At 39.0% G+C, this 17944-nt stretch overlaps 1 protein-coding gene across 1 annotated transcript in view; it reads left to right on the top strand.

The window, feature by feature from the left end:
* Nucleotides 1-17944, top strand: part of PA2G4 (proliferation-associated 2G4) — a gene marked incomplete in the record, with an annotated part of 522843 nt that overhangs the window by 261547 nt on the left and 243352 nt on the right. Inside the window, 2 exon segments of the mRNA XM_044083746.1 lie at nucleotides 3323-3401; nucleotides 6057-6190. Coding sequence (XP_043939681.1) covers nucleotides 3323-3401; nucleotides 6057-6190 — 213 coding nt within the window.

Below are 17944 nucleotides of genomic sequence, written 5' to 3'. Positions count from 1 at the left end.
ATGCAAATATACCCATATCTGGACAACTGCCTTATACAAGCGGACAGCCAACAAACTTTGGTAAAACACTTGAATTATGCCATAAACCTACTTCAGGCCTTGGGATATACAGTCAACATTCACAAGTCAAGACTTGTTCCATCCCAAAGAATAACTTTTCTGGGTGCGAAGCTAGACGCAACCACCCAAATGGCTTTCCTCACAGAAGAAACAGTCAACTACCGGATTACTTCAAAACTCTGTCAAGACAAACTCAGCTGACTGCAAGGAAAATCCTGCAGGCCCTGGGTTACATGGCTTCTTGCATTCTTCTGATTCCACAAGCAAGGCTACATATGAGGAAACTACAATGGTACCTAAGGAGTTTATGGACTCAGCACAGTCACAGCTTGGAAACTTTGATACCACTCACCCCATGCCTTCAAAGGGAATTTCTGTGGTGGGCTCAAGCAAGCCAGTCAAACAGGGGTCTGCCCTTCAGCAAACCAATAGCCAGCCAAACCATTACAATGGACGCTTCAGACCACGGATGGGGAGCGCACATGGAGGGAAGGTGCATTCAGGGACTATGGTCACAAAAAGAGCTACGCATGCACATAAACCAAAAGGAAATGCTGGCAGTGATACATGCAATCGAGGCCTTCAAGCTATTTCTACATCAAGGCCACCTGCTAATAAGGACAGACAACACCACAGTTATGTGGTACATAAACAAGCAAGGAGGCACCCATTCCTACCCTCTTTGCAGACTGGCAATGAATCTATGGGAACTTTCCTTGACACTCAATATAGAGCTGCAATCCCAGTTTGTGCCAGGAAAGGACAATATACTGGCGGACAGCTTAAGCAGTAACATCATGGATGCACACGAATGGATGCTGCACCCAGACATCTTCCTTCAGATAACACAATCATGGGGGAGGCCGGACATAGACCTTTTTGCCTCCCCACACAATCATCAGCTGAAGAAATTCTGCTCAAGGACATACCACCCACAAGCATAGAAAGTGGATGCCCTCTCTTTCAGCTGGAGAACTCTTAACAGTGTATGCATTCCCACCTCTTCCATTAATGACCAAGGTCTTATTGAAGATCAGGGCAGAGCGGCCAAGAGTGATTCTGATAGCTCCGGACTGGCCAAGACAGCACTGATACCCATTGCTAAAGAGCATGTCACGCACAACCATGGCCTCTTCCACAATGGCCACTTCTCCTGACACATCACAATTACAAAACTCTGCATTCCAACCTGAAAACATTGCAACTAACAGCCTGGAAAATACCTTGATTCATCCCCAGGATAAGCTATCCAAGAGAGTGAAGGATATCATCATGGAAGCTCGCAGGCCTTCCACAAGAAAGGCATACTCAGCAAAATGGAAAAAGATTTCACACTTGGAGCACCACAAAGGGCCTAGATGCGAAAGTTATGAACATGGCGCATATCCTGGAATATTTGGCAGAAATGCTCCACAATGGCCTGTCTTACTCTTCCATTAAAATTCATGCTTCAGCAATTTCAGCAGAGTACAATACTGATCCACCTGTCTTCTCTCATCCTCTCCTAAGACAGTTTCTAAGAGGAATTAAAACATCAATCCTCCAAGGAAACCACCAGTGCCTACTTGGGACCTTAACTTCGTGTTGGAAAAACTAACACTGCCTCCCTTTGAACCAGCAGCATCTGCAGAACTACAGTTCCTGTCTTGGAAGACTGCCTTCCTTCTGGCCATGACCTCAGCAAGAAGAGTATCTGAGTTACAGGCCCTCATGGCAGTACAGACATTTCTTATCTTTCATCAAGACAGAGTCTCATTGAGAACCAATCCTTCATTTATGCCAAAGGTGGTATCCAGGGTCTCATTAAACCAAGCTATTCACCTGCCTACCTTCTTTCCAAATCCACAAAACAAAGGGGAAACGCTTCTGCACACCCTGGACATACACACAGTTGCGCTACTACTTGGACAGAACTAAAAGTTGCAGAAAAACTGACCAGCTGTTTGTAGCATATGCTGCTGGTGCACAAGGAAAAGCAATTTCAAAATGGACCATTTCAAAATGGATAGGGAATTGCATTCGTTTTTGTTACTCCTTTCATGGAAAAACTCTGCCAGCTAACATCAGACCTCATTCGACCAGAGCCACAGCCACCTCCACAGCCTTCTTAAGAGGGGTGGCTACCAAGGACATTTTAGAAGCTGCTACATGGAGCTCCGTGCATACATTTTCCAAGCATTACAACTTACCTTTATATTCCAGATCCAGAACAGGCTTTGCTACGGCAGACCTGCAGGGCATTTTAGCTACACCATCCTTTACATAGATCCTCCACCCCCAGATTGGCTATGGTATTCTACCCATATGTGATGACTGCAGATGCATCCTTTAAGGACATAGTACAGTTTTGTACCTACCATAAATGTAGATGTCCGATAGGTATGCATCTGCAGTCAGGTTTACCCTCCCTCCTTCCCCTCTGTGGTATTTCTTGGGTACTTTTCCCTCTCATAGCTAGCTGGGGTTATCTATTATGGTGTATTTGTTTTTATATATATGTATATATTTCTGTGCATGTTTGGAATCTATTGCATTTCTCCAAATTTAGCCTTCCTTAGAGGGCACCTGGCATCTGGGGCAAGAAAAACTGAGGAAGATGGCATCGGCTGACGCTTTTATACCCCAGGCGCTCTGACGTCGGGGAGAGGGCGACATCAGCCGACGCCGGACCCAGACTTTGGAATCCGGCTGACCGAAGGGCTGCCTGAGGCAGGACAAACCCATATGTGATTACTGCAAATGCATACCTATCGGACATCTACATTTATGGTAGGTACAAAACTGTACTTTTTTTTCCCCTGTTGGCTAGAATTTAACTTGTTTTCTTGAAAGTTTTTCGGAGGTGCTAGGAATAGTTTGTGCATATTGTAATAAAGTACTGTTTTCCTTAACATTTCTGATTTTTAATTCTTGTAATTGTAATTTATCAAGAATGATTCGTAGTAGAAATTGCAATCCCTTCCATTCCAGAATCTTAAGACATTATTTTAAAGTGCCATCTGGGCTTTGGCACTTTCTATAATGTACTTAACTGTTTAGTTTAATTTTAAGTTTCTGGAAGGTTTTAAGCAAAATGAACATACATGCTGTAACTCCCCGAGATTGGCAACTGTGTCATAGAAGAAATTGTTTCAGGGATGCAGAAAAAGCAAAAAAAATGCTACCTGCCTTTTCAGATATGGAGCAGCTCTGGTATTGTATGTTTTAGAGTAAGCACATTTACTAAAAATTTGCATGTTAACATTTACTTCCCTTTTTATAGAAAAGACCATGAGAAAGCAGAATTTGAAGTACATGAGGTCTATGCAGTAGATGTTTTGGTCAGCACTGGAGAAGGAAAGGTAAGTTATGTATTTGGAGGAGTGCTTGCATTTTTTTCCCCATGGAGTTTGGCTGGTTGGTTGTCGGCATGTTCGAAGGTAGCTTGGTTAGGACTAGCAAACTGAATAGAGCTTGTAGTTAAAACTTCTCTGTGGTTTGGTAGCTTTCAAGTTGCCATATGGAAGTATATGCACTAGCTCCTGCCCTCCTTGAGCAGATTGTCACACACACTCGTTTCTAGATGCATGTACATGCGCATACTTTGTTTAGCAGAATTCAGCTCACTAAATGATTTCAGGGATTGTGCACTTGGGTAACCTTTTATACTTCAAAATGAACTAGTCATGAACTAGACATTGTTGGTGCACTGACTTTGCGTTTGTTATATTAGCAGTGAGCAGTGTCTGAATTTTTGAGACGGGACTAGATTAAGAACACTAGATATTGTATTAATTTGAGCAGCCTAATTTTTTAAATCATGATTCGGTGTTCAGAACGTTGTTTAAAGTGGCCTTATTAGTCCCACTTAACTGCTGCAGAACTGTTGGTAACAGCCAGAATCTTTCATGTAGTTGTGGAGACTCATTTCTTTGTTGAGGAGACTGTTAAAATGTGCAGTTGCTTTGTCAGCAGTAATGTTAGTGCTTATGGTAATTGGGGTGAGGGACATACACACAGCGCTAGATTGTCTCCTATTTGTGCTCAGTTTTGTACTGTCTCTACAACAGGTGATTTTTTATTTTACATTTGTTTTCTTTACAAAAAAAAAACCTCTCTTGCCCAAGGTAATCTCATTAAAGTTGCATACTTACACCTCATGAAATTCTACCTAATTCAAGTTCGGTTATGTTAGGCTGTGTGTCATTAGTACTAATTAGTTCAAGTGACAATAATAGAGAGACTTGCTCCCTAGTCTGTGCATGGCTAATCGTCCAAGAATGGTATAACCTACTGTTTGAGTTTTTTTTAATGTATTTGCCTTTAAAGTAATGGAGTCAGTTTTTGTGACCTAGCAAATAAGTTAAGCCAGTGAGCAGAAGTAGAGTTGCGATTGTCTTGAGGAGGAAAATCAGTATGGCATGTGAAAGGCCGAGTATGCTCTTAGATTTATTTTCCAGATATAAGAAATGGAAAACAGTTACGGCATATATTTGCAAGATTTGAGACCTATAATCCTGTTAACGATATTGCTGCTGTGGTAAGAAAAAGGATTAAGAGTTGGTGAGTGTTACTATTTTTGCGTGTTAGAAAGTAGCATAGTTTGTGGTGGTGGTTCCATGTGTCAAAGCTTTTCTGTTTACACCTGCCAGTACCCCCTCAGACTGGGTTTAAATTCAGTGATCTGCAGGAGGTAGTTCAAGCTGTGCAGGGGTATAACCCTTGCATTGGGGATAAACAAAAGAAGTTGAATAGAAATAGCAAAAGGTCTGAGAAAGTGGAAGGAGTGAGTATTGTTACTTTGAACAAGCTAAATCCGTTTAAACACCCTGTTCAAGATTTTGAGGGACTGTAGAGAATGTCTATTGGTAGTAGCAAAAAGCCGCTAGTAATATGCATAAATGCTCTGTGTGAAGTACCTCAGACTGATCTAACATGATCAGTTTCTTTTCTTATGGGAGACTTTGTGACCTCTAATATGTTTGTGTTAATGTGCTTAAGCTAGCATGTTTCTAAGTAAAATTTCATGGTTTACTACATCTGAGAAGTAGCAGAGAGAACTTCTGTCCTATGGCCTATAGTGCATACCTTTTTACCAGTCTGTATAAGCTGAATGTTCACGCAAGGAGCAGGATTTTTTTTTCTGCAGTCTGTGTGATGGTGTGCTTCTTTGTAGGGTTTAATTACTCCTCGTCTCAAGTTGAAATAGTTACACTACAGCTGTGTGAATCCTGTTAACAAAATACATTTGTGTTTGTATACTCACTGTAACAAGGGCTCTGCTGCTTTATAGCCTTTCACCCCTGTCATCTTAATCTGAGAACCTTTTTCTGCTGCCCAGAGGAACTGATGACCACACTAGGCAAGGGTTTCACATTTTAAGATCAGCGTGGTTCTATCTGTGCTTGTAGAGTCTAGGTGGGATTTGCCTGCTTCGTTTCCAGAGGCTTTACAGACAAGGGACCTGGGACATTTACCCAAAATCTGACAGGGTGGACTTCCTGACTACTATCCAAAAAAGAAATGAAGATGGCATGGTCTTGCTATTCTTTTCATTTTAAAACCATGCACCTATGCCAGCATCTTTGGGTAGGCGAGGAGATCTTAATGTTGACAATTTCCAAAAGCTGTAGAAGTCCGACCAAAAGAAGAGACTACATTTTGCAGTTAATCCCCATAATAAATAATTGTAAAGCAGCATTGACCCTAGTCAGAGATTTGACTAGATTGAGTATATCCTATAAACTTTATTTTGATTTTTTTTATATAATGGCATCTTATATAAATGTCAGGTTATAAACACATTTTTCAGTCTGCATGCAGAATGGGTTTAACTCTTGTCTTGGGGGGGGGGGGGTTCGCCTGCTGTTAAAGGTTGTAAAAATTTCTGCAAAGGGTCAAATTTAATTTTATTTAGTGGAAAAATTTAAAAGTCTGCCTTGCGCACTGAATGACAAACATTACTAGCTAATAGTAGTTTTTTTACAGTAATGTGATTCATAATGAATCTCTTTCAGGCTAAGGATGCTGGCCAGAGGACCACAATCTACAAACGGGACCCTTCAAAGCAGTATGGGTTGAAAATGAAAACATCCCGTGCCTTTTTCAGTGAAGTGGAAAGGCGCTTTGATACCATGCCCTTCACACTTAGGTATGTTAACCAGGTTTTGTTTGAATGTGCTCTTTAGTCATTATAATGAAGAAAGCCTGTTTCAAAAACACCAATGCTAAACTGGTAAAATGTGAAGGTATGTTTTTTGTTCTCTCAGCTTTGTTTTGGACTGACCCTTCAGATTCAGGAGTTTTGAGAAACTTCCTGTCCTTGTTCTCTTGACATTAAAATCCCTCACCTTCAGAGAGGTTCACCGTAAACAGTAAACATTTGGGCTATCCATTTTATTAGCCAGAACTGTGAAAGCAGTGGCATATTCATTGCAAAGTGAAAAAGTGTGTTTATCTGTGTAGATACTGATTTATGTTGCTGCAGCAGTTCATTGTGTCTTGCATTGTTCCACATTTTCCTTTTTTCATCATTTTGAATATCTCACATCTAAAAAACAAAAATACCACGAAGAGGCAAGATAACAAACTTTAGCGTACTTTAGTTTATTGTCCACTTTCATCCGTAGACTTCATCAGAATAAAACATCCATCAATAATCAAAGCATAAATAGCATCATCAATCAAGAATTAATTAAACAATTAAAAAACTTAATTAAACTTTTAAAGATACAAAGTCAGGTAAAAAAGGAACTGAAATCAACTAGTTTGTTGACTGACAGTTCCCTATACTTTAAAAAACATTTAACATTGATGGCATCATTAAGACCAGAATGAACATCAGAATTTAGTCTAATTTGCCAAAGGGTCTCACGCTGTTCGAGGTGGTTTTTAAAATCACCTCCCCTTAAATCAGAGTGGACTACCTCCAAAACAGAAAACAAGAACTTTTTGAATGTAGGGCAAGTGACTGAATGTTTGAATAAGGCATTACTTTCATCTTTATGTTTAATAGCATAAAGATGCTCTCTGATGCGCGTTTTTAAACATCTACTGGTCATACCGATATAAAATGAAGGACAACTAGAACAGATACCAACATAAACTACACCTTTCGTATTACAATTTACAAAACCAGGCACACTAATAGTTTTTTCACAAGTGTTAAGACTAATATATGGACCCTCGTGAATATACCTACACATGCTGCACTGATGGCAACAATGCATGCCTCTTTTGTCAGAAATAGTTGTAACAAATTGGTGGTCATTAAACTCTAAAGCTTTCTTAATACTAAAACTATTCTTAGAAACAAAGAATGGTTTATTACCCAAAACTTTGAACAAATCCAAGTTGCCCCTAATGATCCTCCAATTTTTTGTCACTATCTGTTGAATACGTCGACTGTCAACAGTCATGTCCAAAGCACAGACCAAATTGTGATCAACGTTGTTGTTAATGTGAGGCAAATCAGAACTGTGATTCTCATTGATAGTGTAGTTCAACAATGCTTTATAATCAACTGAACGTTTACTTATAATCTCCGTACTGGTTTTTATTAAATCACACTTGGGGTATCCTCTGTTAACAAACAAATTAATAATAAACCCAAACTCACTAGTTAAATCACAATCTTTAGAAGTCAAACGGCTGGCCCTGATAAACTGTCCTCTCGGAATGTTCTTAACAATATGCCTAGGGTGATTACTGGTGTAATGCAAGTAACTATTGGTAAAAGTATCCTTGCGATAGATCCTGCTATGAAACCTCTTATCAATGTCCCACCAGAGAAGCACATCCAAAAAGTTGACCTTTGATCCTGCACAACTTAAAGTAAATTTCAAATAACTAGACAAGGTGTTAATTAAGAAAATTATTCACTGTGCTAGAATCTCCCTCAATGATAAATAACAAATCATCGACAAAACGACAAAAAAAAAGAAATTAAATTCCTTTCGTAACAAGGGCAAAAATTGATGCTCCCACCAAGCCATAACCAAATTAGCATAGGCGGGAGCAGCAGGGGAGCCCATAGCTACTCCTCTTTTTTGCTTATAAAAAATCTTGTCAAAAAGAAAAAAATTATCTAAAACAATATCCAGGAACCCACAGACAGTAGAAATGGCGTTCCTACTGAGCCCACAATTTTTCTTGGCTTCAACACCCTCACAGTGAGGGATACAGGCATATAAAGATACCACATCGATGGTAAACATAATAAACCTTTTAGCATCAAAAAATTCATTCCGAGCATATACACTAAATTTCTCCAAAAAATGCCAAGAATCTCTGATATAGGAATCTTCCTTAACCAAACATGGTCCCAAAATGGCATCAATAACAAGGGAAATACCCTCAGTGACTGAATGCGGTGATGAAACAATTGGCCTGAATGGAGGATCAATTAAAGATTTGTGGGTCTTTGGAATTCCAAAGATGACACCTATTTTAGGTTCCTGTACAATGCAAAAATCATAAACCTCATAATTAATATAACCTGACACGAGTGCATCATATAAATATGAATGTATCAAACGTTGTTTGTACAAAATCTGGTGAAGACTGATAATTTCATATTCATCAGTATTACTTAAAATATCCAACATTTTGCTTTTATAAAGATCTTGTTCTAAGATGACAATATTGCCACCCTTGTCGCTCTTCATAAACCTCAGGTTACCTGTCATAGACCTTAGTTTACGGAGAGCAGTCCTCTCCTCATTATTTAAATTAAAATAAGTATTTGATTTACCATTTAACATCTGTTTAATGTCCTCAATACATAATTCCTCAAACACCTTAATGGTGTGTTGTAACTGAGGAGAAAAACTAGAAGGCTTAATTAGACTCTTGTTTGTGATAGGAATATCATTCATCAAATAGAATAAATTTAGTTTCCGTGTGTATTTTTTAATGTCAGCTATAGTTTTACTAAAATCAGCTTTCACACTAGGTACAAAATTTAAACCATATTTAAGAATATTTGACTCAATTTCAGAAAGCTCATAGTTACTTAAGTTAATAATGCAAAACTTGTCTTCCACCTTGTCTGTTTCATCGCCCGAGGAATTCGAAGCCAAAAAAGTTCGGCTTCTGGTGAGGACAGTTTGCTTGCTGTTCTGACTTTTTTTGTTGAAAAAAGAACTGCTAGAAACAGTTTTAGAATTAACATCAACTTTCTTTTTTGTGTTTGCTGCCGTATCATTGCCAACATCAACTGCAGGAAAATTTTCACCTGCTCGTGCATTATCAAGGATTTCTACAGCATCAAAATCATGAGTGACAGGCAAGCAGTCATTATTGTCGGAAACTGAAGCACAAAAATTCTGCCGGCCAGTAGAAGTATTATTGCCTGAAATGAAACTACCAACTGAACTGGGTTTGGAGACCACGCTACTAAAAGTCTTCCTGTTGTCACTGTTCAGTTGGTGCCCTTTATTACTGTTGCCGCGAAAATTGTTAGTGTTATAACCCTTGTGCAAAAAGTTACCGTAAGCAGTTTTATTTTGATGAGCATTGATGTCCCGACCAAGTTTAGATTGCTTTCTTCCTATAATCTCAACAGAATGCTGATGTCCTTCAAGGATGCATCTGCAGTCCTTACAAATGGGTTGTCCTGTCGTCAGGCAGCCCTTCGGTCGGCCGGATTCCAAAGTCTGGGTCTGGCATCGGCTGGTGTCGCACTTCACCCGACGTCATTGCTGCAGTTATTCTGCAGCTGACTGCCTGGAACATTGCATAAGATAAATTAACCCAAATTTATCCCAAAGGGTTAAAGACATTATCCTGGAAGCTCGCAGACCTTCAACAAGGAAAACCTATTCAGCAAAATGGAAAAGATACCTCATTTGGAGTACTGTTAAAGGAGAAGATGTGTCACTGGTAAACATAGCCAACATCCTGGAATACTTGGCAGAGCTCTTCCACAAAGGCCTGTCCTACTCTTCCATTAAGATTCATGCATCAGCTATTTCAGCAGAATACGACTTGGATCCTCCAGTCTTCACATCCTCTGCTCAGGCAGTTTGTGAGAGGAATTAAAAATGTAAAACTCATTAGAAATATCATCCAAAATCATACTTTTTAAACTAATTTCGACATTAATGATTTCTTCTTTTAACGCACTCATTTTGGTCGTGTTATCAACAAGTAGTTGTAACAACCGTAAGCCAGCGTCATTGAAGAAAGTGATTAAAACGTTAAACAGTGGATCTTCCGCATAAACGCCATTAGGACATTTAAAAAATCTGAGCCCCTTAGGGACTATACTTAATTCAATACAACGCAAAAAATAACTGTTATCTAGATCCAGAGAACGGTAACGTTTCAAAAGCCTTACCAGTTGGTCACGTTTTTTGTTCAAGTCAACGCTGCTCACATTCTTATGATAACCCCCCAAAGAACTGAAAGGGTTGTCGGAATTCTCAAACAGCTGTCTGACTGAATTAAAAAATACACCGTTGTTGTTGGAATTACATCGTCCAGTGCGCTGTTTAGCTGGGCGCTTTTGTTTGACATCATCCGGATTCTCCACATTGATAATGGTATCCATCTCGTCATAAATCTCAATTGGACTGGAGGCATGCACCGCAGTACGTCCTTCATGTAACAAAACATCCCGTTGATGGGCCAACATCACACTCGGTCGCTCTAGTGACTAAAAACTTCAAAGAATTTTGTATATCAGTCAAGGTGTTCACATCTCCCTATTGTGTTAGAGACTATTGTGTAATATCTTTTTTTGGTGGATTGTCATTGTCTTTTGTTTTTAGTTTTTGTCATTGAACCAAGGAGAGCTTGATGCTTAAGTCAGATGTGCTAGACTCTGCGTGTAGCCTGTAAAGATTTTCAGTGTTCTTTTTGTCTAGTGTCAAACATTATTGTTGGCTGTGAACATCATAGGTAGAATTAAGCAGGTTACTAAATTAGACAGATAAAAAGCATTAAATTCTTTTTGAGAATAAAAAGAAAGATGAACTATACTAAACAAGTCAGTTCAATAATGGTAGCAAAACGAAATAAAATACACTTGTAACAGCACCAATAATGTTGTCCCAGTCAAAAAATAGCGTAGGATCCACTTTAATACACGCTTTCATCACACGACTTCATCAGAATACTTTACAAACTCACTTTGACCTATTTAAATACACGCTCAATCAACACATAATTAAAAACAATTAAACAATTAATAAATCAACTTAATTAAAAATATGTTAAAAACTCATCACAATTCATACTGAATTAAACAATTGTAATATATTATATTCCTTATTTATACTTAACTTTCTATATTTTAAAAAACACTTCACATTTATTGCTTCATTTAACCCAGGATGTTTATCAGAATTTAACCTAATCTGCCACAATGTTTCCTTTTGTTCTAACATATTCTTGAAATCCCCAGCCCTATTGTCAGCTTCACAAACTTCAAGTACTGAAAAAACAAATTTTTTGAAAAAATTACAATTCCTGGAGTGTTTATATAGGGCATTTTTTTCATCTTGGCATTTCATGCTATATAAATGTTCCTTTATGCGGGTACTAAGACTACGAGTAGTCATACCCACATAAAAGCAGGGCATGCTGTGCACATGCCTATATAAACTAAACCACAAGAATTACAATCTACATACCCAGGTACTTCAATAATTCTATTGTGGCTAGCTACAGCAATACTGGTACCTACAGATATGAACCGACAAATTTTACAGTTCTGGCAGCAAAACATACCATTTTTGTTTATATCAGCCTTCTTGTAATCACTTCTATTGTATTCCAACATTTTTTTAATGTTATTAGTATTCCTAAATACAAAATGTGGGTTACTGCCTAATGTCTTTGAAACATCCTGGTTCCCTTGAATAATTTTCCAATTTTTATTAACAATTGATGCTATTACATTCATTTCACTACTCATCTCTAACGAACACATAACTTCTTTTTCAATGTTTTTTTCTTTCCAGATTTTTGTTAAACTTTGATTTTCAAAATCATTTAAAATAGCTGGAAATAAACTGTCACGCTTCTCAAAAATTTCATTTCCACTATTCATTAAATTGTTAATATCATAACCTCTATCTAAAAATAATGAGGTTATGAAATGAAATTCTTCAATCAAATTTTCAACTCTACTAGTCATACGGCTTGCTCTTATATATTGCCCTCTGGGTATATTCTTGACAATGTGTTTTGGATGATTACTTTTATAATGTAAATAGCCATTCGTAAATGTCCGTTTTCTGTGTATTTTACTGTGAAATCTATTGTCATTCAAGTCCCACCATAGACATACATCTAAAAAATTCACTAATAAACCTACATCACCTATGGTGAATTTTAAGAAATCTGAACACTTATTGGCTTTTATCATAAAATTATTTACTGTCAATTTCATCCCCTTCTATTATAAAAAATAAATCATCAATAAATCTTTTATAAAACACAATTGTAAACTCTTCTTTTATCATGGATAATATATCCATTTCCCACCATGCCATGACTGTATTGGCAAATGCTGGAGCGGCAGGTGACCCCATGGCAATACCCTTTCTCTGCCTATAATATTGTTTGCCAAAAATGAAATAATTATTTTCTAACACTATTTCTACAAAACTACAAATAGTAGAAATAACACCATTCGGAAGTAATTTTTTCTTTGTTAAATAACTGCGTACTGCTTCAATACCTACACAGTGGGGAATACACGTGTACAAAGATGTGACATCCAAGGTGAAAATAATATGTTTATTGGAGTCGAACAATTTGTTCATACTAAATTTCTTAACTTCCTCCAAAAAATGCCACGAATCCTTGACAAATGATGCCGTTTCTTGTAGTAGCGGTCCCAACACCGCATCAATAATTAATGAAATACCTTCTGTACTAGAATGGGGGCTAGAAACAACAGGTCTGAAAGGGGGATTTTTGGAATCTTTGTGGATTTTGGGGATTCCAAAAATCACCCCTATTTTTGGATTTTGTACAGAACAAAATTCATATAAATCTAAACTAATATATCCAGACATAAGTGCTTCATATATATATGATTCAATAAATCTAAATCTTTTGTAAATATCAAACAATTTCACTTTCTCATATTCATCTTGATTATCTAAAATGTCCACCATACTATTATAATATTTTTGTTGTTCCATGACCACTATATTTGCACCTTTATCACTTTTCATGAAACGTAACCTACTTCTTAAGGCTATCAATTTTTCTAAGGCCATTCTTTCTGTTTTATTTAAATTATCATGGCCCTTTTTAGGTTTTTTTAACATTTTCCTAATATCTTCGATACATGTTTGTTCAAATACTTCCATAGTATATTGTAATCTTGGTACAAAACTAGATGGTTTAATTAATGCTTTATTGGGTTGAGATATATCATGCATCAGATATGTTAGATTCAAATTTCTAACGAATTTTTTAACATCTATAACTGTTTTACTTAAGCTAGCCTTATAATGGGGGACAAAATTAAAACCATATTTTAATACATTTAATTCTTCAGTAGAAAATGCATGTTCTGTTAAATTAATTATATTGAAACAATCAATGTCATTCATTATGCTTCGTCCCCCGACGAATTTGACCCCAAAAAAGTACGGCTTCTAGTAAGAACCGTTGATTTATTGCCTTGACTCCTTTTGGCCATTAAGGCCTCATTCACTGTTTTCTGTTTTACTATCACATCTTGCTGTTCTGTACTCGGTAAAGGCCTATTCAAACCTGCTCTTTGTGGTTTACCTCCCTCACCACTGTTGTTATTACTAGCATAATTTTCATTTGGAACACTAACCCTTGTGACATTGTTGGAAGTGCTGACATGTCTATCATTGCTTTCTATGTCAAGCATATTCACATTACTATCAGACATGCTAGCCCCTCTCCCAACCACTTCACTAAATGAACGTTGTCCAGCCTTTCCATCTCTAACTACTCTATTACTATTATTCCTCTCAGTGTAATTATTCCCCCTTACACTAGGTGCAAAATTATTGTAAGCAGCGTCATTTTTATAAACTTCCATATCCCGTGACAGTTTAGAATATTTTCTATTAAATACTTCTGTGGCATGTATATTTATTTCACGAGATAATGTATTGAATAACATATCAAAACTTTCATCAGTTAACTTGCTCTTTATGTTACTTTCAATTATATTAATTTCTGTACGTAATAAGTCCATCTTTTGCTTATTGTTCTCACTTAACAAATTCAGAAACTTCAATCCGGCTTCGTTTTGAGAATAGTTCATGTTTGGAAGGTGAAAAATCTTAAGGTGTGTATGGCAGAACTATCTATTTGCAAAACACTTAGCCCAGAACAGGGCAGTCTGGCAAAGTGAGTAGCACTTTATTCCACGCAGACTCTGGAACTGCCTTTGCTTTCTATGCAGGTACGTTTGAGGTCGGTACGTAATATCCCTGTTTGGGGAATTGAAGATGAAGTCTGTATTTTCAGTGCCTGTGGTGCCTCTGCCATTGTACTTGCTCCTAAAATGTGTTGGGACAGGCACTGTTCTGTGCAGATGCCATTCATCCCAACAAGGATGAAAGTCAAGAAAGGTTGTGGTCCACAACCCTACTGCAAGAGCCTTCAGTTAGCCAATGAAAATTATTTTCCCATTCATAATGTCCATTACCCATGTTCTCCAGTTTGATTACTGGAGGCTCTGGTGAAAATTGTCCTCCTGATTAAAAAAAAAAAAAAAAAGTATAAGGTGGATCTTTCCTTTCAAGTACTGGTGTTGATTTGAGTTTAGACTGTGGATGGGACCTCCATTAGTACTGAGAAGATCTTACAACAATTAAGGACAAAGGGTCCCTTTTTGCTGTTTCTAAGGTACAGATGTTTTCCCTCCCATCATTTCTTTCCCAGAATATTTTTTTTATATCATAAAGATTCCATAATGCAATTATCTGGCTTGTATTCTTAGAGTATTTGTTTAAGTGAATCTGAACAGTGGAGGAAAACATTATTTGACCAGTGCGACTTTTTTTTCTTCCTGATAGGGATGTCTGCAAACATTGTAAGTTCTGGACTCTAGTGAGAGAGCCTTTTGTTAAGACAGATGTCCTATTTCTATGTTGCAGTATTCTTACTGTGGGATTTCCTACCTCAGGCAACCTGACGTCCGCTCCTATGCAAAAGCTTAAGCCTGGTTGCTGTAGGTGTGTTAGTAGGTGTATGGGACATCACACACAGAGCCATAAACCAGGGACCTTAACTATGACGTCTGCATGCACAGACCGCAGAACTTTTTAGTCGCAGACGACGTCACATTGTTTGCTGTGCTGCTACACTCAGACTTCTAAAAGCTAAGTACCCCGTTGGGGAAACCTATTTGTTCATTTTGCTTGAGCTTGGTTAGCTGTATTTAGTATTAGCCGATGTCAGCTAAGAAGGGCAAATGCTGTTGCGGGCGTCAGATACCGCATAAAGATACGCACAACTATTGCATTTTTTGTCTTTGGAAGGAACACTGTCATACTGCTTGCTCCATTTGCCAGTCTTTTGTACCGAAGACCCTCCGCAGCAGTCTGGCTTCACTAAACTTATATATCGAAAACCAGCGTCTCAAAAAGCTTGCACTTAGGATGGATCCTGAATTGGCCACCCCGACTGAACCACCATGGGAAAAAAAGTTTTCAGGCCTACTTCTTCGCCTCTCCACCTTTGGATGTCACGCCAGCTTCCGATTTAGGAGTTGAGGGATGTCTGACAGAACTGGCTACTTCAGCTCCCACCGAGGAAGCTGCTTCAGAAGTAATGGCCTGCATGCCCATGTGATAGCCCAGACTTCAGTACCTACCAACATCAAGGGAGAACCAGAATTAGTTGGATGACCTTTGGAGATGCCAATTCTTGAGACTTAGGCTTCTGAGCCTAGGCCTTCTCCCAGACTGACACCTACTAAGCAAAAACAAAAAACTAAGCATTTGACTCCTACCCCTGAAGGAGTCCCAGATTGTTCATCTTTTACTAACTGTGATGCAGGCATTTATGGCCCTCAGGCTCTTCTCCCTCCCTCCACTATACCTGTGCTCAGCCCTAGGCCTGCCTCTGCCATTTCTCTCCCTTTGCCGACTACCCAAGAAGGAGATGAGGGACTACAACCATACTATTCTGAAGAGTCCATTTCTTATGCATCCCAGATTGCCTCTCCTTTAGAATTCTATTCACTAGATGAGGAATCCATTGAAGGGGACTCCCACCAGAGGACATTACCTGTGAAACTATAAGCTGAAAGAGTACTTTAAAGGGGACACTGCCCAGATGACTTGACATCCAGAGGTGGTATTTTGAACTCCTTCAAGTCGAGGCTCCCTCCCCATTAGCCATCCCACCTGTCTTACCTGCCTATCTGGATGCTTTTGCCTCTGCATCCAAAAATCCTGACTCTCAACCTCCTGCACCTAAAAGACCAGACAGGTTTTATAAGGTACCTGATGAGCAAAAATTCTTACTCCTCCCCCCTGGCAGACCCTGCAGTTATTGCTGTCTCCCCAGGCAAGCAATCCAGACTTATTCCCTCTGCGTCTCTCTTGCCTACTGTTAGACAGCAAAAGCATGGACAGGATTAAGAAAAAAGTGTACACTTCTTCCACCCTGGCCTTCCTTGCTATTAATTACCAGACACACATGGTAAAATATGCCCTGGACCTGGTCTCACAAGCAATCAATCTCCTGGCTGCCACACCTGACTGCCCTACTAAATCAGACATACCATCTAAACCGTCTCTTGCTTCACAGCCAGACATTCCATTAGGTGCAGTTATGATGCTGCAGGGGCCTCTGCTAGGTCAGCCGCTTTTGCTTCTGTCCTCTACAAGATATTTTTGGCTGCACCTACAACCTCTTCCAGAAGACTTCAAAACTAAAATTATGGACACCCCATTAGACCTTAACCTTTTGTTTGACAAATAATCTGCAGAACTTTATAAAAACCCACAGGAGAAAAGCAAGGAACTGCAGGACATCAAGCATTTGCATGTGTCCCCTATTCCTAAGTATTACAGGAACTACCCTGCTAAAACCTCATTTGTCAGGAGAACCCCTTCCTCTGACACCCCGTCCTCCACCAGGCACAGGAAAGGAACCAGAAGGCAAACATACTCCAGACCTGTTACCTCTCAGCCAACTCCTAGACAGCCTTTTCGGGATAGAAAAGCACCCAACAATGCGTGACTGCCTTGCCCATCTGCCTTTGTCAGCCCGCCTGTCCCACTGTTTACCATTTTGGAAAACGATCACTTCAAACAAATGAGTACTGACTATCATTCAGAACTGATGCTTCCTTTCTTGGAGGGGAAAAGCCCATCCCAAGGCCCATTCCATTTTCCTCCAAAAAAATCAAGCCCACCTCCTGCCACAAATTCTTTAAGACCTCCAAAAACTAGGAACAATAGAACCTGTCCCTCTAGGTCAGGGAGGAAAAGTGTTTTACTTGAGACTTTCCCAAAAAAGGATGGCCCTTGGAGACCTATACTGGAGCTGTCCATCCTGAACCAATTCCTAAAGGTTCCATCATTCAAAATGCTTTCCCTGCCAACCCTTCTTCCTCTTATCCCAGACCAGGCCTTCATGGCCACACTGGATCTAAAGGAAGCTTGCCTTCATATCCCCATAAAGCCCTCCAACAGAAAATGTTAACCTTTTTCTGGACCCTACTCTTATTTTCAGTTTACAGCCTTGCCCTTTGGTTTGTCTACTGCACCCAAAATATTCATAAAATGCGTAGCCCCAGCCACTGCTTACTGCAGGAACCAAGGTATCCAACTCCATCCCTACTTAAACATTCTCCTAGCAGAGAGAAACCCTTCTCAAAGACCACCTCAGGTTCACCACCACCCTACTTCAAAACCTGGGCTTCACCTTCAACATAAACAAATCC

Source organism: Protopterus annectens, chromosome 9.part0 (genome assembly GCF_019279795.1).
Source record: "Protopterus annectens isolate FY-2018-M chromosome 9.part0, PAN1.0, whole genome shotgun sequence".
NCBI lineage: Eukaryota > Metazoa > Chordata > Ceratodontiformes > Protopteridae > Protopterus > Protopterus annectens.
The sequence above is the reverse complement of the archived record's forward strand: the minus strand, read 5'-3'. Positions and strand labels throughout refer to the sequence as shown.